This window comes from Sturnus vulgaris, chromosome 6, assembly GCF_052056855.1.
Source record: "Sturnus vulgaris isolate bStuVul1 chromosome 6, bStuVul1.hap1, whole genome shotgun sequence".
Taxonomy (NCBI): Eukaryota; Metazoa; Chordata; class Aves; order Passeriformes; family Sturnidae; genus Sturnus; species Sturnus vulgaris.
In genome coordinates this window covers 11,684,543-11,705,758 of record NC_142248.1, presented here as the reverse complement: position 1 = coordinate 11,705,758, position 21,216 = coordinate 11,684,543, and the positions used below count along the sequence as shown (strand labels likewise).

Below are 21,216 nucleotides of genomic sequence, written 5' to 3'. Positions count from 1 at the left end.
GACATTTGCTATCTGAATCAGACTTAAACCTGATTCTTTTGATATTTCTCACGAAGTTAAATTGCTACAGAGACAACTTATACACAGTCCCTCTCAGAGTCTGAAGTTAATGCTCTGCTGCCTCTGTCGCAGTTTCGCCTGCCAATTTTTTTTGTATGGAGCAATACAAGCCTCCTGAATATGCACACTGTTCTATTTGCTAGCCAGGATTGTATTTTTTCTATGAATGTATAAGATTATGTATAATCGTTTGAATACACTGCTTATTAAAAATAAGTGTTGTGAGAAGCAAATTAATTTTATCTAGCTCTGTGATTTCTATCTTCCTGGTTTGGCCAATGTTTATCAGAAAGAATTGGCCATCTCTCATCCATGTTGAAGCTATAGAGCATTTTAATGCCTCCATTGCTTGTATCATGTCTGCCAGATATTTTGTGCTTCTGTTTCTACAGTAAGCCAATCTGATTGCTATGTGAGGCTCTGGTTGCCAACAGCTTCAGATGAAATATTCCACACCAAAACCATCAAAAACTGCAGAAATCCTGTGTGGAATGAAACTTTCTACTTCCGGATACAGAGAAAAGTCAAGGTAAACAGCCCAAAACCTCTCTTTTTCATCTAATCTCTGCACAGTGTCTTTCAGTTTATCCCAAAACCCCTAAACTAGAAATGTCTCCCAGTGCATTTCTGAGTTTACTTAAAATTCCCCACGCAAGCTGAAGCAAAACAATTCTGTCTTTGCTGGAATCCAATTTACTACCAACAGATAGTTATTATTTATGTATGGGTAATGAGTCTGACCTCCTTGGGGAAGGCTGATGGTACCCATGACAGTGACAACACAGAGAAACTGAATTGAAAATATAAAATTACGCTGTGACAAAAAAACACATCTTTTTCTGAAAGGACATGAAGTAATGGCAGGAGATAATGCCAAATTCTTATATGATTAAGATCTTTATTCAGTTTGTTGCTGATAATTGAACTACACTCAAATACCTGTGAACAGGTGACTGAAAGCAGAATGTCCAAGGACATAGAAAGGTGATTATTGATATGAAGTAATCTCTATTGCCCCTGCTGATATGATATGAAGCAATATAGGGCTTTTGGCAATCCATATTCCTCCCGAGGAGATTGCATTTTTTATGAGGTCTACTTAAAAGCATAACTGCTGACCCAAAAAAATCTCAGTTCAGCTTTAATTGATAAGACTAAGACCTGGTTCTTTACACTTCCCTTCTCACCCTGCCTTCTCACACGTTTTTCATCAATGCTTTTCTATTTCCTCTATGTAAAGCAGACACTAGGCCTGGAAGAGCTGCAGAATGTCATACTTCTTGTATGTTATACATGCTAGTGAATTGGATATTTTTCATTTCTTTTCCCAGAATGTTCTGGAAATTACTGTTTCTGATGATGATATCATTCATGATGATGACCGTGCAATTGTGCTTTTTGATGTAGCTAAAATCCCCCTTGGGGAAAGAGTTTTTAAAGCATTCCCACTAAACTCAGAGGTAAGAGCTTGGTCAGACACTCAATACAGCTTGATGTCCATTCTCTCCCCTCTATTTAAAGAGGTGTACTGTCTCTTCTGGTTTTACCTCCAGGACCAGATTGGTGGTAAAAATGTAGCAAAATTTATTAAAAATCCTGGAAATTGCACATCAGTGACAAAATAGATGGCCTTCTCAAATTCCTGTTGATTTCCTTTGGCACAGGTCATGGCCAAATTCCTAAGCCCCCAGAGCAGATGCAATTTTAGGGGTGTTTGCACTTTCAGTAATCTGATAGAAAATAACAGTTCACTTAATCCTCACAAAGACTATAAAAACCAAAACGATGCAAGCACAGGGAAGTGGCCAGTTTCCACAATATTTTCCTAAACACTAAGCCTTAGCATATCATGTCTAGCACATGGAAGCTGGCAGAGAAGAAAGTGTGAAATAGGTTTGCTGGGAGATTTATAAGCACCAAACACCCTTCATTCTGCAAGTACAATTGAGAACTTTTCCTTGGGGAAGAAAAAGCTGCCTCTGTCATTTAATGCTGATAATAGCAAGCACAAAACAGAATATTTTTTAATGTGAAGGACACAGTGCTTGCAAAAATTAAGGTCACTTTGAAAACCACTGCACATGCTGCTTGAGACAGTTTCTTTTTTTTAATTTTCAGGGGAAGGAGGAGCTGGAAGTTGAGTTTGCATTGGAGACCATGTGAGTAAAACCCCATTATTATTGGCAGGTTGGAATTAGGCATTAGTGCAGGGAAACCTTTTGTAGATCCAGTATCACCTTAATAGCCAGAGACAATTTTTTCCAAACTTAATTTGTGCATTAAAAAATGAAAGGAAAAATGCCATGGTGTGGAGAGGAGTTGAGAATTTACAATTCCTTGACTTTCTCTTAAGATTTTTGTTTTACATAGTTCAGAGTTGGCTGGCAAATCCCACTACAGTGAGTCTGCAGATTTACTGGACAGTGCTCTCTGGGAAAGTCGTGGCTGAGGAGAAGGGTGCTACCCAACTTGTGCCATGCCCGTGTTACTAAGGCTGTTGCAAGGACTTTCCAGGTGCCTTACAGCAATTTAATAATTTTTGCTGGGTCATTATGTGACATCTAGTGTCAAGGGAGAATACTTACAGAAATAATAAGCAGGAGTAAAGAAAATAATAGTAATAAAAATTTAGAGAGAATAATGTGTCCTGTTCAGGACAGTATCCAGAACATACTGTTTTTAAAATATATATTTTTTTCTTCTTGTTTTCCAGCCAGGATCCTCCTGAAACCATCATCACAAACGGGGCAATAGTGGTAAAATAATGTTTTGTTATTTTGTGTTCTTTCCCACGTCATCCCTTACCATAGCTGACTATAATGTCAGTGAGGGAAACACTGCAAGTCTTTATTCTTTAGTGACACTTTCTCTTAGGAGTTTTATCTTTAAGGACACCAGCATGATCTTAGAGGAGCCTTCTGACTATGATAACTTTCCCTGGTTTTGTCTGCATCCATTGAAAATGACAATGTGTTTAGCATAGCACCATCTTCCCGTGTGACAATAAATTAATTCTCACGTTCACTGTGTCTGGCAAAAGTGTCCAACACAGCTGGTCCCCACATTCAAACAATTACCTTGCCTACAATAATCCTTTCAACATCTGCCAGCACTGGTGGTGAGATGGCTGGATGAGTTATCTAATTCTCTGTCCTCATCACACCTACCATAGTGTCGTGAAGAAGCCTGTTTGGAAGTTCACTTGGACAGCAGGAGGCAAAAGAAGCGTTTTTCAGGTAAGATTATTACTTCTTCAAATAAATATTGGCGATTTTACCGTCTCTAACAAAGCCTGGACATTGCATCAGCAAAATACTAAGGCTTCAATTGATCACATTTAAGGTGATTTGTACAAAATTTGCACTAGGGAATGCCACCAGTCCTGCAGCAGGTGTAGGTTCAGGGTTCTGACTTCATGGAGAGTCTTGTGCCAGACTAGAAACAACTAGAATCAGATGCTTATACAGAAGGTATCTAAAACCCAAGCTGAGATTCTGCAAACCTCTGCTGCAGTACTGCTAAACCCTGAAGAAGCTGAATTCCTCAGGTGTTATAGTCCATGGCATTAACTTTGCTCAGGATCTGTGTCACTTTGACTTACACATATGCACAGAAATACCTCATGTTTTTGCAGGGGTTAGCCTCTCAGCAGCTGGCTCCTGCCTGACCCTGGTCAAGATCCAGAATCTAGAAGTTCCTCTGCCCACATCCCCTGAGGGGCTGGATCTGGTAGGCAATCTCAGAGCATGCATAATGCACACTGGCAGGATTAGCTAAGTTATTCATATAAATAGGGTCATCTGCTGCTCATAAGAGTCAGGTCTCATTTTAGGGGACCGAGAACTTCTTCAGTTCGTTATTTGCCCTGGGATGAGGATGATTTACCACGCAAAGTACCTGGTTGTATTCACTGTGTTGTGATGAAAGTAAAACAGAAAAGCAGCAATCTAAAATTTGGTGCCATCCGTGTCACATTCCCATCTGATTTCTTGTTCAGCACATTATAATGATGAAATGTTTGGGGTTTGGATCACTTTTAGAAGATAGCTTTCAAAATACAAAGGAAGAGGAGAACGAATTTGTTTTGCTTCTTTTTTTTCCCTCTTTTTTTACAATTATAAGTAACTTAGTGTACGCATTTTATCTCTTTGTTTTAGAGAATGAGCTAACATTTACAGTGAGAGGATCCTTTGAAGAAACCCAGACAGTTTCAGTGGGCTGTGACTCCCACTCCCCTCTCCCAGATCCCACTTTCTTCCACTATGCCAGATACAAGCAGCCCTCCCTGGATGTTGCTCTCAGAAAGAAGAGGAAGCTTCCCACCTTTGTACGTTACCCCAGATCATGGTAGACAACACAGACAGTTCTATGACCTGACATTTACATGTGAGTAGGGAGCAAGAGGAGAACATTTCTGTTTTAACCAAAAAGCACTCCATGCTCCTTTTCAGTGTGCTTGCATGTCATGTGGACCAAGGAGGAGAAGTGTCCCCTTGACAATCCCTCTGAAGTCACCCCCCTCCGAGCGGGAAGTAGTTGGTGAGGTGAGTGTCTGCTGGCCACGGGGAGAACACTTTGCAAGCTTTTTGAAATTCCTTCTGATTTGCATGAAGCAGAAACTAAGGGCCACTTCTCTTTATACAGAGACAGTTGTTTTCTAACCTCCCTCCAGTATAGGGCAACGCGTAGTGAAGTGAATTATTTGGAGCAAAATAAAATGGGAAATCCAAGGGTAAAGGGGGAAGAAGAAAAACACCTAAGCTGTTCCTCATGCTCCTTGTACTGCCCATGTACAGGGCTGGAGGTGACTGGTGCCACTGGGACAGAGTGGTGAGGCTGCAGCCTGGCACACTGGAAGCAAACCCAAGCCACACGTGTGGAGTGCTCAGCCTCGTACCTGACATTGTTATGTGAGAGAGGCTCTGCTTCCAAAACCCATCCTCAGTGGTGGATCCTGCCAGGGAGGTGAGCTGTAGCACTGCAGCTCTTCTGGGATTTCTTTGTGTAGATAACTAGTACCAGGCAAGCTACACTGAGTTTTATGAGAGAGATAACATGTGGGCTAGAGATGATAGTGTACTAAAGTCTTAATCTATTAAACCAGTGCACATCTCTGGATACCATTGAAATATTGAGAAGAGATCTTAGTTTTTTGAGATTCAGAGTTTTGTAGGTGTAATGATGACCCAAAAGATCTATGTCTCAGTCTGAGTGGGGGAAAGGGGCTATGTTAAATAAAATATCAATATTCATCATTTTACCTTTTCAATTTTCAGCACAGAAAATTTGATTTGCTCCTTAAGGTGAAAAAATGGTAAGACACCTGTGGTTTTCCCCTTGGTTCCTTGTATTTAGATAGTTGTAAATCAAGTTCCAATCCCTTTGTTACTGCCTTTGTCCTGAATGCTGGTCCATCCTCATTTCAGACTATAAAATAAAATGCACTTAGTATATAATGCAAAGATTTTCAGCAACGGAGTTTTTCTAATGGCACAGGGAGTTAAGAAAAGGTTTTATAAAGAACACACCAATTTTCTATTCATACTGTGCTGCAATCAATATTACATTGTAAGGGCTACTGTAGATATGCTGATACCTCTATTATTTATTACCAAATCCAAATTCTCAATAAAAGCAACATTTCGAAACGAATTGAAAAAAACCCTGTCTGTTTCCCAAAAAGCCTCTTTAACTGTTTTCTTCCACTAAAAGATAAAAATCAGAGTGCTTGGGTACTCTAATATGTGAAAAAAATTGAAATAATTAAATGCGCCTGCATTTATTGTTTTAATGCCTACTCAAAGAGATAAATGCAAATATACTCAATGAGGTGATGTCTTATTTCTAAACCAAGGAAACACACTGGGTGTTTTGGAATATTGTTCAGGCCTTTTAAAATTTATAAGTTGGATATATTACATTATGTACCATATTGTAACAGAAGAGAACTTCCACAAAAGCAGGTGCTTTTTCCATCAGGCTGTTTATTTTCAGTAAATATGCTATGAAATATACATACAGTTTACAGCTGTCATTGAAAATCTTCTTCCTTAGAACGCCTATGCAAGATTTTCATTACAGCTTTCGCTTTCAAATCACAAATGTAGTGCTTATAAACATCAAAAGAACATCTGATCCTGTAAATCTACAACTTCAGGAGAGCGTTTCACAGATGTCAGTGGAAGTTTGCATAACTTTTAAAAGCCACCTTTTAAACACTGCCCTCTGCAGGCTTCTGGATTTATGTCTGAAAAGGAGCGGCTGTTACTTGTAGCTATATTTAATTCCAGGCATCTTTGGCAGGAAGAAAAAAAAAAATTCCTTTCAGTTCAAAGGCAGATGGACTGTTTTTCTCCAAGAACAAACAAGAGCATTTAATACCTTCCTTCTTTTCTTTATCTAGACCCGGTAGTGAAGGCATGTCTGTTTATGAAGTAGAGCAATTGAAATGCTGGCTTAGACTAGAAATGTGATGTATGACACCTGATCCTTGTTGCAGCCAGGAGGACCTGGATGTACGCCTGGGGTTTGATCTGTGTGCCCAGGAGCAGGATTTCATTCGCAAGAGGAAGAAGGTGGTTGCAGCTGCTTTGAAGGATATTCTCCACCTGGAAGAGGACTTGCAGGATGATGAGGTATCAGAGACATAATTATTCTCTGCTTTCTGCACAGATGAGTGTTAAAATATAGCATTGATGGTCAGAATTTTTTGGAAACCTTGTAGTTTCATGTACAAGCTACAGCTGAGTTCTTAGTGTCTGACTTACTTTATTCCAGGAAAGAAATGAATAGTACTCATCAGACACATGAATAAAAAGCCTGTAGCCCTCAAGCTAGAGAATCTAGCTTTGTGTTCATAGCAGTCTGCCCCTAACATAGAGAAGGGCTAGGTGCTCTCAGAACCAAGGACAAGTTTTCTTTTTAGCCAGATCTGTACAGTGGATTCAGCACTTCATTCCCTCACAGTTAAAACTGGATTTTATTTTGTTTATCCTTTGTGCCACAATTTAGGTTCCTATTGTGTGGGCACAGCACGCTGCTAGTCTGACTTCATCTGCTCAGCACATTTTTGCTCAGCAAACAGGATTGATAACAGAGGTTTTAAGGCAGGGGAAAATCAGGTTTCTTTTTTTTTAATTATGCACCCATGATTGGAGTGTAAAGCCTAAACTCAAATGCAGACACGATAAATTTTTCTTGTTTTGACCTAAACTGAGTTCAGCTTTTCTTGCACAGATGGACCTTTCAGACACGAGATTCTGCCTTTAAATGCCAGCTAAGCCATGGGTCATTCCCTTCCCCTCTGATGTAGAGCCCATACTTCCCTACAGAGCATACAATTTTGCTATGTTCTTCTGATTTGTACATGACATTCATTCACTCCAATGCCCAGTAGCTGTCTATACTGTTAAAGAAGCCAATTAATGTTTATAAATTAATTATTTTTCTAAGACTGCCAGTCCCTGGTATCTCTGTATGATCACAGAAGCAAGTAATTGCAGTTCACTTGCACACCTAGTACTGTACATATGTGGTAGGTGGAATGAACATGGTTTCTCTTTCCCTCCAGCAACTTTAAAAGGGAATGGTGTCACCAGCCTTTGGTTTCAGGGGTTCTGAACTGGCCTGTGCTCTTAAATCCATCAGTCATGACATTTCTAATATGGCCTGTGGAATAACTGTGCAATAGTTTCAGCAAGCTTCAGGAAAAGAGAAGTTATTATTGCTCACATGGAAACTGTGAGACTGATATTTTCTGGTCTATTGTATCTGATAATAATCTGATTCAGATGAAAGAAGATACCATTTCCTCTAATGCTCTGTGTTAATGGTTTTCAAACAGAGCACTGAAAACGTGATAATGGATTTCATGTTCTAATGCAGGGCTGCTTGACAGAGGAAAATATTATTTCTTACTCCTTACATGCCTCACTATTAATTCAGGTTTTTCTTCACGTTGAACTGCTGGCATATTTTTACTACTTTATTAGTGCTGTAAATTTCTCCTTCTAATCAGAGAAGGAGAATTGTGTCTGTCCCTTCTCATACTATGTCACTAACTGCATGTATTTTGGGATTGGATAGGTACCTGTAGTGGCAATCATGACAACGGGAGGTGGAACCAGAGCTCTGACAGCCTTGTATGCTCACCTCCTCAGTGTGCAGGAAATGAATGTCTTGGACTGTGTCTCATACATCACTGGTTTATCTGGAACAACATGGTAAGACCAAGATAAGAACACAGGAATTTTCCATAATTGACATCAAGGAGTGATCTTGAATTATATATTATATGATTAACTACGAAGAAAAGGCTTTCTTTTTCTGCTGTGGCCTTTTTTGTTTGTTGTTGCTTTCAGTGAATATTTTCCCGCATTTGCAATTAATTAAATATGTGGATGGTACCAAACACATGGAGTTTTTTTTCATATAAATGAAGACATAATACACAAACCTCCACAAATTCCCAAAGCTCTGCTTCAGCACTCACACTTTTCCTTGTGGGGTTTTATTTTGTTTGGACTTTTTTTAGGACCATGTCAAACTTGTACGAAGATCCCGATTGGTCCCAAAAGGATCTCAAGGAAACCCTCAATGACGCCCGAAAGCAAGTACTTAAAAATAAGTTTGTTACTTGTTTTGCCCCTGATCGTCTGAAATACTATTTGGAAGAGCTGTGCCAGAGGAAACAGGAAGGACATCAGCTGTGTTTCACGGATCTGTGGGGACTCATCATTGAAACCATGTTACATGATAAGGTACAATAACAGCACCTTTCCTCTCCAGATTTTAATATCTAGTGAATACAGCAGTGAGGAAAGACAGTAAATCAAAAACTAGCTGAGGTTGGAAGGGACCTCTGGAATTCATCTTGTCCAAGCAGGATTAGGAAGGGCCAGCTACCCTGAACTATGGGCTTTGAATATCTCCACAGCTGAAGACTCCACAAATTCTCTGGGCAACACATGCCAATGTTTGACCACTCTTATGCAAAAGGAGTTTTTTGTTTGTTTGTTTGTTTATCATATAGATGCCTAAAGCAGGGGCCTTGGCAGTACCATTCATTATGTTTGTTCTCTGTATGATACAGATCTTAACATCACACCTGGTACAGAAAGGAAGGGAATGAAAAGAAATAGCAGGAAACTTGCAGTATGAACAACTTTTAATTTATTCCTCACAGACTCTAAAAGGGGCTTACAACAAGGTTGGAGATGGACTATTCCCCAGGGCGTGCAGTGGTAGGACAAGGGAGAAATAGCTTTAAGATGAAGGAGGGTAGGTTTAGATTAGGTATTAGGAATAATTCTTCACTATGAGGGTAGTGAAGCACTGGAACAGGTTTCCAGAGAAATTGTGGACTCCCTGTCCCTGGAGGTGTTTAAGACCAGGTTGGATGGGGAGCAACCTGGCCTTGTGGAAAGTGTCCCTGCCTGTGGCAGTGGGATTGGACCTAAGTGATTTTTCAGGGCACTTCCAACCCCAACTGTTCTGTGACTCTCTGAATTCATGAAAATATTTGAATGAAAATCCTGCTGTTCTTTTAAAAGAGCTGCACAATGAGGCAAGGCAAAGGAAAATCACAAGCTCAAAGACAGTATCTCTGAGCTGTTAATAAGACATCACCCTGCAAACATTTCCATCAAGAGCTGTGTCCAGGCTCTATTTTAATCTTCATGAATATTTCTTTCCAGCCATGTCACTTATATTTTAGTATGAGAAAATATTCCCCCTGTATTATGATGATCCACATTTCTACTGCCTGGTCACAGCACAGTGGCAGAGACTCCCTGGGATTGTGTTCAGCAGGGAGCTGTGAGTGTCCCCACAGCCCTGTCCCCTGGCCAAAACTAGCCCAAAGGAAGCCTGGTGGCACTGCTGGCACAGCCAAACTTCCAGGGGCTGCTCTGGTGAGGGGGAGCACCTGCAGCTCTGCTTGTAGGAGCACACTCACAAACCTTGGTTCTGCTCCCAAACCATCCTGCCCTTTCCACCCTGCCCGAGCTCTGCAGCAGAAGGGCCAAGGCTTGCTGAGCATTAACTCTGCATTGTCTCTGTCACAGGTCTGAGGAAAAGATGTTTTTCTGGGCAGTCAGAGAGGGGTTTACTCTTTCATAAAGAAATATTTCCTGTCAAGAGTGCTTTTCAAACATTCCCAGACAATTTTTCTGAAATAAAAAATGTGGGTAACAGCATTTTCTCCTTACCATATTCTTTCAACATATGAATTTAGAATTATTTGTGTGCTGACGTGTTGGGGCAGGGGAGGGGCAGGGATAGAGATGACAGTATCTTTCTGAGCTAAGCAGATGGGAGCATCCTAGTTGGAGTCATGTATACACTGCATTGTCAGAACCCAGGTTCAGATGAAGTGGGAGGCTCTTTGTGTCATCCAGTTGTCCTCAGCTACTGTCATTCTTCAAAACAGGAGGACTGCCATAAGCTCACAGATCAGCAGCAGGCACTAAATCAGGGTCAAAACCCACTGCCCATCTACCTCTCTCTCAATGTGAAGGATAAAATCAGCGACCAGGATTTTAGAGGTAACAATACTCCAGAATTGCATTTAACATTTAATCCCAATTAGGGTTAATTTAGGATTAGATAAGGAGATCAATTCAGTACACAAATATTCTGAAAGGCTAATATACCTCAGAGTACAAATTTTATAGTTAATATTTTGAAGACCTCAGTATAATTCAGTATTTAGGATCAAAAGCAGGACAATAGAAGACATTATGCACTTCTGTAGAAACTATCAAAAAGTTTACAGAGACATAGATGTAACAGGACAATTTGTTCTGCATGTTCACCACTGTGAAATGTACAGTGAATAAATGCTTGCTTGCAAAGTGTGTTGATTAGAAACCAGTCTGCCTTGACCTGGCCAATGTCACTTTTTATTCAAATAATTATGCCTCTGCTGCTGTAATCAGTCTGTCTTATGCCTTTTCTTTCAGAATGGGTGGAATTCACCCCTTATGAGGTAGGATTCCCAAAATATGGCGCCTTCATTCGTGCAGAAGATTTTGGCAGCGAGTTCTTCATGGGTCGCCTGATGAAGAAAGTCCCAGAATCCAGAATCTGCTTTTTGGAAGGTGATTTCTTGTTCTACAAAAAAAGTAATATAATATAATCTGCTCCTATACAAACCCCTCTTCTGAAATTAAACAGTTAGTGTGTTTTTATCTGCCAGGATCAGTATATGGTAATATACCAGAACTCATAACAGGTCACAGTCTGCAGGATTTTTATTATCTCTGTGATCTTATTAATCTTAACAGATTTATTGATTTCATCTGTGGTTATGCTTACTGACATGAGACCTTCACAATACATATATATATTTGTCAGCAACAGAAGTTGTGTATCATTGCTGCTAAGTTAAATCATCAGTTTCTTCTTCAGCCTGGGTCTCTAAAAAGCACCTTTTAATCTACATAGTTCCTGCTAATCTAGCCCTGATTAATTCTTAAGATAAAATTTCCATTTCAGAGTGCAAATAGGTCATAATATTTATCTTTTTTTCCTTCTTGCATATAAAAGTGAAAGCAGTAAGGAAATCTTCCTTCCCTTTGCAAAAGCAATCTCTTGCCTCATTGTTCTTTCTGCTTCCACCAACTGCATAAAGGAAAAAGGAAGTTTTGGGGGTTTTTTTGAGAAGTTGAAACTTTTTGCTTGTGGGGAGATTTCACTACAGCTAGTGGTGAGGCGTAAGGAAGCAAATTAGAATCTCTCTGTCCCTGGCTGCAATTTCAGATAAGGACCCAGCTCTTCCCTTCTGTGATCAAAAATGCTGTCAGGTCACCACCCTCTTTCTACATCTTGGCACCTTCTTCTCTAGAATGATGCAGGGATGTTTCTGCCCCTGTTCCCTGAAGTGTCCAGTGACACAGTTATTTGAAAGGTTTACATCAAATTCCTTTGCACCCCATTTATTTTCTGTCAAACACATTCTATGCCACAGGCATCTGGAGCAGTGTATTTTCCTTGAATCTCATGGATGCTTGGTATATATCTGTTAATTCAGAAGACTTCTGGCACAAATGGACACGAGACAAAATTACTGACATAGGTGAGTTATTCTTACATGATTATTTTATTTTATCTTTTTTTTCCTTCTGTGCTGCTACTCTCTTATTGAATTTTTCAAAGCCCTTTAGAATATTCTCTTCAGGAATTTCCATTATCCACATATAAACCAGAAGGAAATTCATGCTTTGTATTACATATGGCAATAATTTCAGTTGCATGTGAAAAGAACCCACAGGATCCAGCACAGAAAAATAAAAGAGACAATGGCTTTTTAATGAGATGTTTTCTGAGCAAAATATCTCTGTAGATGGAAGATGCTCACATAGCATTCCACAATCTTCCAGCTCCTCTCTCAGAGGAGCATCAGAGAAACGAGAGCAAACAGCATCCTTGCATCTCTGAAGTCTACAAAACATTGACACAAACTTCAGTGCTATTGGAATTCATTCCAAACTAGTCATAAGGATGAGATTTGAAAAACATGATACAAAATTAAGAAAGATCTGCAGGGTCAGATTTCAAGGACAAATACACAAGGCAAACACATAACAAAGAAAAGATGACAAAGAAGAGAAGTATTTCAAAAGAGCTTCCTTATTTTATCTTCTAGACCTTGTAAGGGAGTCATTTCTGGTTGTTAAATCAAGGATTTTGTATTTGCTAGTGAGGGACATTAATTATGTTTGTGTGGCTTTTTATGTGTCTGAGAGAGAAACTGTGGCATGGAGTGGCAAAGGAAGACAAAGTTAAGTGCAAGATACTTAATGGATAAAATCATACCAAAACAAAGAAATTTCTAGTAGGTGAGGTGGACTCTTTTGCAGTACAAACAAAGCATTTATCACTGTGAAGTGAGAAGAAGAAAGGGATTTTTCAAAGCTCAGCTAAAAAAACCATGAGATTTGTGAAAATCCTGGAAGTAAAAAGAGAAAGAAGTCCAAGTTTTCCAAAATATTAAACCGAAGGATGACTGCACAGATTGACTTCAAGAGTAAAACCATATATAAACTGTTATTCTTTCTTCTGCAGATGATGAAGCCCTGTTCCCTACACGACCAAATGAGCTGGATACTCGAGTGGTTTGTCCTCCTGACAGCTTTTCAGAGATTTTCCGAGACGTTGCAATGTTACGTCCAGCAGCCTCAGAAATCCATAATTTCCTGAAAGGCCTCCAGATAAACAACAACTACCTAGAGAGTGAATTTTCCAAGTGGAAAGGTATGGTAACAAAATTCTGCTTTGAGTTACAGCTTAAACCATCCTTGTGAAAAAGAAATAATCCTTAAAAAGTTATCAAGCTAACTGCTCTTTTGTTTTATTCTGAGAGTATTTGAAGCTGTTTGTTACTGAAAGCTAAAACTAGGTAGCAGGAGAGGCTTCAGAATAAGTTCTTTGTAAAAATTCATGAAGTTTCACGATTGATGGGTGAGAATCAATTAGTGACTGATAGGTGAGAATCCCAATTAATGACCCAGCATATGTCTGTGCCTGCAGCATGGCACTGGTGCTACCAGACACTGTCTTTTGCCTGGCCAATGCTCAAGGGATGTGGCAGGGAGCTTTGTTTCCTGTTACATTTTTCCTTCTAAATAAGGTAAAACCTTTGTAACAGTATTCCCTGTCATCCATCCTGTAGGGAATTTTTTTGTTCAGTCTGGCACCAGATATTCCATGTAAAATTGTAGCTGTGTGCCTGCTCTCATAGTGAGCAAGACACCCAACATACTTAGTCTTCTTACTGTGTTGAGAGAGTGAGGTTCCATTTTAATTTGTTTCATATTAACAGAAAAAGAAAGAAAAAAAAGAAAACAACAAAAAACCACACCAACCTCATCAGAGTCACACAAAGGATAATTAAGTCTATTCTCCTGAGCCCCAAGTTAATCCCTTTTAGTCAGAGGAAAGCCAAAGAAATTGCAGAATAAAGAGTGAAAAGAGGAAGCCAGATGAGGAACTGAGAAATGACTGAACTGCAGCCATCAGCTATATAGGTAGGTTTAGGACTCAAGAAATTTTTGTTGACAGTAGCCTTTCCTCAGCACTTCCCTTGCATTGGGCACCTTCTCTGAAAAAATGTGCTTGTTTCCTAGACTGTGAGCTGGACTCCCAGCCCAACCACCTGACAACAGCAGCAGACTACCTCATCCTGATTGATACTGCATTTGCCTTTGCCACCAGTTACCCACCCCTTATGAGACCAGAAAGGAAAGTGGATGTCATTTTGCATTTCAACTACAGCTCAGGTTCACAGACAGGGGTGAGTCTTGCACATTCTTCTTCACTGATTTCTCTGTTTCATCACTGAGCTCCCAGAACAGCTGATCCTCTACTCATAGGAACTTTTTTTCCCCCAAATTTGGGAAGTGTAGATAAGTTAACAGTTTACTGTTAACTGGGGGTCACATATCTTTATGGAACAATACAAATGTTATCAGGAAGTAGTAATTTAGTAAACTGTACCTGCCCATTTTTACATGTAAGTGGTTTTAGCTGATTTGAAGGCAGTCAGAAGTAGAATGAATGAAGCTAATTGCCTTTAAACATTGTCTAATATTTCTCACTACAATCATACATATTCCTATGCAAGGGAAAATGTTCCTTCAGGGCACTATAACTGCAACAATAGAAGGGTTTGATGCAGAAAATCAGATATGCAAATAAATGCAACAACAGGTTGCATTTAGGAATGTTAAATTCCTTAGGAATAAAAAGTTGTCTAAAGGCAACATTTTCATAGCCAAATGTGAAACAGCCAATGTAGATTTTCAAAGACAGGCATGTGGACTTAGATCCATCTCACTTAACTCTGCCCTTCCAAGGCTTGGCTCTGTAAACAACCTACATCTAAATTGGATATGTACCATAATCTGTCAGAACCTGTCCCTTGCCCCACGAATATTCCCAATGAAATTAGATTTTGTCAAATTCAAAGTTCTTCCCATATGTTCTGATATTTTCTTTTGTTTTGTTTTCCCTTTGTGGCAACAAGCCCCTGAAAGATGCCTCTAAATACTTTGCAAGGCAGGGAATTCCTTTCCCTACAAAGGTGCCAGATGATCAGGAAACTCCACATCTGAAGGAATGCTACATTGTTGGTGATAAAGAGAGCCCAGAAACACCTATTGTGATATTTTTCCCTCTTGTAAATGACACCTTCAGGGAATACAAAGCACCTGGTAAGTCAAGTTACCCATCACATTAACAGAGCCAGTGGCCACTTTCTTTCTCTTTTTTACTGAATAATGTATATTTTTCAGATCATGCTGTAATAACAGACTTGAACTCTCTTTGCTTAGATCTGAACCATATCAAGGAACTTAAAAGATGTGATTTTTCGTGAACAGTAGAGAAGCATGTGGGATTAGCATTTGGCACATATTTTCCTATTCAGATTTTTTTTGGCTTCTCATAAGCAGATTGTAGTTAATTGAGGAAAAGAATATTCTGTTTATCTGCAGCAGCAGAAATTAGCAGGGGTAATTTCCTCTCATCATCCTCTCCCATTTGAGAATGCTCCAAGGAGTCTAAGGATTTCATTGTTTAAAATAATTTCCAGGCTTACATTTAGGCAATGAAAACAAAAGCATGAACTAGCAAAGTGATGAAAAGGCAACACTGAGCCATTCCAACAGTGTCTGTTCACTTTGAAATGTAAAGAGTTTCAATAGCAACATTGCCAGTCACTTCTAAACTGATTACTTCTAAGTCCTGGTACCACAGCTCACATACCATAATATTCTCTTGCTACAAAAGCCTCAGTTACTCCTCCTGCAGATGGTAAAATTCCTAAATCAGATTGTGAGTTCACTTCAAAGCCCCACAGTATACTTGAAAGCCAGAAGCTCTAGGTTAGTACATGGTACATTCAATTTAAAACCAAAATAAATGCAGAAACTATTGTCCCAATTGTATCAATTATTATCCTTTTATTTTAAGTAAGCTGTAAAAAATAATATGGTACTTTTGCTTTGTCGGTTGAGTTCATGGCACATTTGAGGTGTACATCTGGGGTTTTAAACAGTATTCAAATAGACAAAGTGTATTTATGCATGTACACACACCATTCTATTCCAGCTCTCACCACTGATCAGATAACTGAAAGGTTGCTTTCTGCAGTTGCCCTTTGTAGAGAGAATTAAAGAAAGGAGAAAAGAACAAAGAAGAAGAGCTGAGATTTAACTTCTGTACTGCACTGCTCTTTTGTATTGCTCTGTGAGGGAGTTTGCTTGCCTTCTTCCCCTCGATAATTTCCAGAAACAAGGGATGCCTAGCCTAAATCAGTCATCTACTCTCAGGTGTATCTGCTATCAGGTATATATCAGATGATGTGCAAATGTTAAATGCCAACGTATATTATCAAGGAGTCTAAAAAGGGGTGTTGCTAGGTATGAAGAAAATTAATTTGAAGACCTGCATGATATTTGCATATTGCATACACTTGAGGCAAGCTTGTGCAGCCCAACCGGTTCAGCTGGTAGCTGCAGGACAAGACTAAACAGGAAGAGAAAGAAGGGGTCCTTGTCATGCCCCCTCGAGCTGTGTCAGCTGAGCTGGCATGGAAGGGCTCTGTGCAGGCAGTTTTTGGGGAGAGCTGACACCTTGCATCTGAGACCTGACCTCCACAGCAGCAGGATGGATGCTGCAGAAGGTCCTGTGAGGCTGGAAAAGGATGTCTGCCCTTTGTTAGAGACAGGTAGAGATCAGCTTAATTTATAATGCTTCAATACCGTGCCCAATCACATTAACAGGCAGTTTTTCCATAGGAGCTCATCCATCAGGTTGTTCAGAAGGGAAATTTAGAGTCAGGGCAGTAAACAAGTAAAACTGACATATTCAAACTAGTTAACTTATGCACTATTAGGCTCTTCCACAATCCAGTAGAAAGGGAATTCTCTGTGTGAGACTTAGACTGCTTCAGTTGAGTGGTAGCAGTTCACTGTAACTCTGTCTGCAAAGCTGAGAGGAGCACACATCTGTTGGACTCCGAGAGACCCTTCAAGGAAAATCAGAACCCTTTGATCAGTGTTGTTAGATCCATGTTGGTAGGGAAGATTCTCCAAATGCATGAGGTCCTGTCAGTGAGATGCTGACTTTTCCCAGTGCCTACCTCCCTGTGATGGCTCAGGTGGTGCAGGTATCTGTGACTGTGGAGGGTGCTTGTTTGTTACAGTAACACCCTCTTGGCAATGTGATGGTCTCACTGGAGGCTGACAGAAAAATTCTCGTGTTTCTGATACTCTCTCTGACAATATTTCCCACCATTTCCAGGTTGACAATGCTCTCTTTCCCTCATGCCAGCTGTCAGAAAACCAAAGAGTCTGTAGAAATTATGAGGAAGCATGAAAGTGTATGTGAACCTGGTTTTATCTGGGAAAGAGTTAATTTTCTCCCTAGCAGCTGGTATAGTGCTTGTTTGGGATGGGGAATGAGAATTATGTTGTTCTTCCTTTTCTGTCCCATTAAACTGTCTTTATCTCCACCCACGTTTTCCCACTTTGCTCTTCTGATTCTCCCCCCATCCCAGTGGTCAGGGTGGACTGAGCAAATAGCTGTATTGCTCAGCTGCTGGCTGGGGTGAAACCATGACATGGTTTACAGGATTACAGGATAGCACACAGCAGTGGATCTCCATGTCCTCAGGTCTCTGTCCACGGGTGGGATCTTCAGCCATCCTTTAGCAGTCAAAGGCACATACTGGAATCTTCAGAATCCAACAAAATTAATTGACCTCTTCCCTTCCAAGAACCTATTTATTTCATGTACTAGCAGATAGCATATGAACAGGCTGAGCTTTTATCTATGTCTCACCAGTGCAGAGTTGAGCAAAAAACTGATTTAGTTTAGGGTTGAGATTTGTGCATGCCCGAGAAACACCCGGACCCTAATTGCTTTTTGCAAATTAACCAAGTCATTGCTTGTCCCTTAGGTGTGAAGCGCAGTCCCTCGGAGATGGCAGAGGGTGAGGTTGATGTTGACAATGCCTGTGGCCCATATTACATAAACAATCTGAGCTATTCAGAGGAAAATTTTGACAAACTGGTGAATCTAAGTTACTACAACGTGCAGAACAACAGAGATTTGATTCTTCAGGCCTTGCACACAGCTGTGGAGAGGAAAAAGCAGCATAAGAAAGAGCAAACCCTGCAAAAACCACCCGATGGCCACGGCATGTGTGTGCCTGACAGAGAGGGAACCCAGCACTTGGCTGACTGCCCAGCACCCAGGAATATGAAATAAAGTATCTAGGAGTCCTGTTGATGAAGAAGAAAAGGAATTTTATTAGGAAGTGAAGAAAAGCCAAAGAACGCTAAAAATAGCATTTCATTTGTCATCAAAAATGTTCAGCCTGTCTGTCAGTGGAGGGAATAAACTCAGAAAAGCAATTTTTCCTTAATGAACTAATGTGCTTCCCTCGCTGACAGCCTCGGGAGCGTGGCTGGGTGAGGCTGTGCTCCACTGCACTTGCAGAAGTGACCTTCCAGGCCAGGGCCAAGCTGCGTGGACAAGGAAGTGTGAGGAAGTTTACACTGACTGTTTGTGTTCTACCTGTGCTATAGAAACAGAGGATTGCCAGTCCAGAAATGCAGCAGAGAACAAAATCCATTGTCTCTAAAACAAAATCAAGGAAGCCATTTGTGAACTTTATGTGAATGTAAATAAATATTCAATTTATATAATAAACCACTTCTTTTGAGTAGGAGTTATAGCAAATAAATAGTTTTCATACCAAATACATGTTTCAGCCACTTATTTAGGTGTTTCTTCCTCTACTAGCAAGACAAAGTGAAAATGAAGACATTTCATAGCTGCTGAAAAATTATTGAAGAAGACAGTACAGCTGCTCCAGACCTAGATGTAAACTAATCCAGGATCCTGGGACTCCTTGATTAGGATTACAACTAAGACCCATCTCTACAAGGACCAACTCATGTTAATTTATTTTAGCAAGCTGGATTTAAATGGTCTTGATAATACCAAACATTCTTTAATATTAATAAAGTGTTTGAGATTATTACATCGAAAAGACACAAGAAACACAGACAAAGCAAAACTAAAGTTATATACCTAATATCACTTGTGCAAATGTGGTTTATTTAACTTGCTGTGGAGTATGGCAACTGAAGTTAACAGAACATCAACTTTCTGACGCTTTGGTTGTGACATTGATCTGTCTCCTTTCCAGTAAGCAGTCTGGGTTTTTGACAAATGGAATCTGTAAAAGTCTACATTCATTCTTCATATTTTTTTTTAATTCAGTGCTATTGTTTTATTTATTAAACATCTTATATCCACAAGCCCATGTTTGTTACAGGCTTCCCCACTCCTCAGTTCTGCTGTAGTGTTCTTTGTCAAGAAACCCTGTTATTGTGGGCCAGAAATGGAAGTCTTAAAAATTCCTTTGCTCTCAAGGTCGAGGGTCTCCTCCTAGGTGGTGCACAGAGATGTGACCCTTCTGTTTGCCACTTAGGTCAGTGAACACTCACCTGCATGCCACAGGGGACTGCGTGCCCAGAGTTCATCTCCCATGGAAACCAGAGAGCAAAGACAGCAGTCATGCTGATGAATGCTGGATCTCATCACAGTGTGGGATGGGATGTAGCCAGAGGGCACAGCCAGACCTGGGAATTTGGAAACGCTCCCAGGTTCCCATATACAGTTAGAGCTTTATTGTCTGAAGGGCAAAAATTATTTCACCGACAGCAGGAAGCATGGAGGCAGGAAGTCTGAAGACAAGCAGAACGAGGTGTGTGAGTGCAAACACTTCCCTGCCCTTCCTGCTGCTTTCCAGCAGACACGAAAGGGTCATGGAGAACAATGAGCACTTTACCCCATTTCAAAAATCTTGCATGGAATAATTACTCAGTATCTCAGTTTTTTACATTCAACAAGAATACAGAGGAAAATGTCAGGCCTGATCAAGGAGGTGGAACTCCCTCCACACAAGGTAGGAATTGCTAAGGAATCTGCAACCCAGGAAAAGAACAGGAGGAGTGAAAGGCAGAGAAGAGAGAGATGTATGAAGTGGGTGCACCTTCCTTCTATCACAAGACCTAGAGAGGATCAGACAAAACGAATGAACAGCAGGTTTAAACTAAGTGAGGTAGCTCTGCACACATAAAGTTTTCTCGTTGATAAAATTTTATGCATTCAAAAAACTGATTGAGGCGTTCACTGGAAAATATTTAGGGACTGAAAAAATACAATGGCTCTGCATCTGCCTCAGTCCTGCTCTGAGTCATGAATTCCCAGAGACTCAGAGGACAGTCTGAGGCAGTATTGTACCTGCCCTGTGAGGTATGTGAGCTATGTAAGCTTCTCCAGTCACTAAATACTGGATTTAGCACCACAGACAAGGGGGAAAGGAACCTCACTCCACACTGCAGTACTTAGGTTTTCCACGGCTCAGATATTTTTGCAGATAATTAATAATTAGGAGAAGTCAGACCTCTAAAGTTGTGGTGATACAAAACTAATTTAAAAGAAATTACTGAAGCAAAATAGAGAAGGTGTAAGTAACTACAAGGATAACTTAATTACATATTAATTAAGCAATAGAGAGAAAAGTAATGACAATTAAAGAAATACAAAACGAAACTATGAAAAGGAGATTTTTAAAAATGAGGAAACCAGTCAGCAAGACCCTATGTGAAATGGTATAAAATCTTTGGACTCAGCATGGAAATTGCAACAAAAGAATTGCAAAATATATGCACAGCCCTAAATAAAATGCGAAGCAAGGAACCAAGAAAAGGCAAAGTGATTAAATGCCCAGAATTGAGCATTGCTAAAGTCTAACATCTGTTCTTTGAGGAACAGCATAGAGAGGAAGGAGACGAAAAGAGCACATCTAAACCTGCTGATGTCTTTAGAAAAGACCTGGAGCACACAGAGAAAATGCAGCATTCAATATGGAAATAAGGATGGAGAAAGGTACATAGATAAAAATGTGAAACAGTAGATATGCTGGACCAGCAAAATGGGACTTAAATTATATGGGTGCTGCAAAGGAGCCGTGTCACACAGAAGGTACATTTGTAATATAGCGTTTAAACACAGTTTCAGCAATAATTTCCACTCCTTTTAACAGAGATCACAATTTATTTTTTTTTTTAGATAGTG

At 40.0% G+C, this 21,216-nt stretch overlaps 1 protein-coding gene across 1 annotated transcript in view; it reads left to right on the top strand.

The window, feature by feature from the left end:
- The window catches only part of LOC106848939 (cytosolic phospholipase A2 epsilon-like), a 32,733-nt gene extending 13,918 nt beyond the window's left edge, over positions 1-18,815 (top strand). Inside the window, exons 4-21 of the mRNA XM_014869198.2 lie at positions 453-589; positions 1,392-1,520; positions 2,179-2,219; positions 2,774-2,816; positions 3,233-3,296; positions 4,218-4,387; positions 4,512-4,604; positions 5,337-5,374; positions 6,560-6,695; positions 8,146-8,282; positions 8,594-8,819; positions 10,490-10,604; positions 11,022-11,159; positions 12,029-12,136; positions 13,126-13,314; positions 14,187-14,353; positions 15,086-15,272; positions 18,023-18,815. Of these exons, the coding sequence (XP_014724684.2) occupies positions 453-589; positions 1,392-1,520; positions 2,179-2,219; positions 2,774-2,816; positions 3,233-3,296; positions 4,218-4,387; positions 4,512-4,604; positions 5,337-5,374; positions 6,560-6,695; positions 8,146-8,282; positions 8,594-8,819; positions 10,490-10,604; positions 11,022-11,159; positions 12,029-12,136; positions 13,126-13,314; positions 14,187-14,353; positions 15,086-15,272; positions 18,023-18,333 (2,429 nt within the window). The 3' untranslated portion in view covers positions 18,334-18,815. The remainder of the gene's footprint in view (positions 1-452; positions 590-1,391; positions 1,521-2,178; positions 2,220-2,773; positions 2,817-3,232; positions 3,297-4,217; positions 4,388-4,511; positions 4,605-5,336; positions 5,375-6,559; positions 6,696-8,145; positions 8,283-8,593; positions 8,820-10,489; positions 10,605-11,021; positions 11,160-12,028; positions 12,137-13,125; positions 13,315-14,186; positions 14,354-15,085; positions 15,273-18,022) is intronic.
- Positions 18,816-21,216: the final 2,401 nt, after the last annotated feature.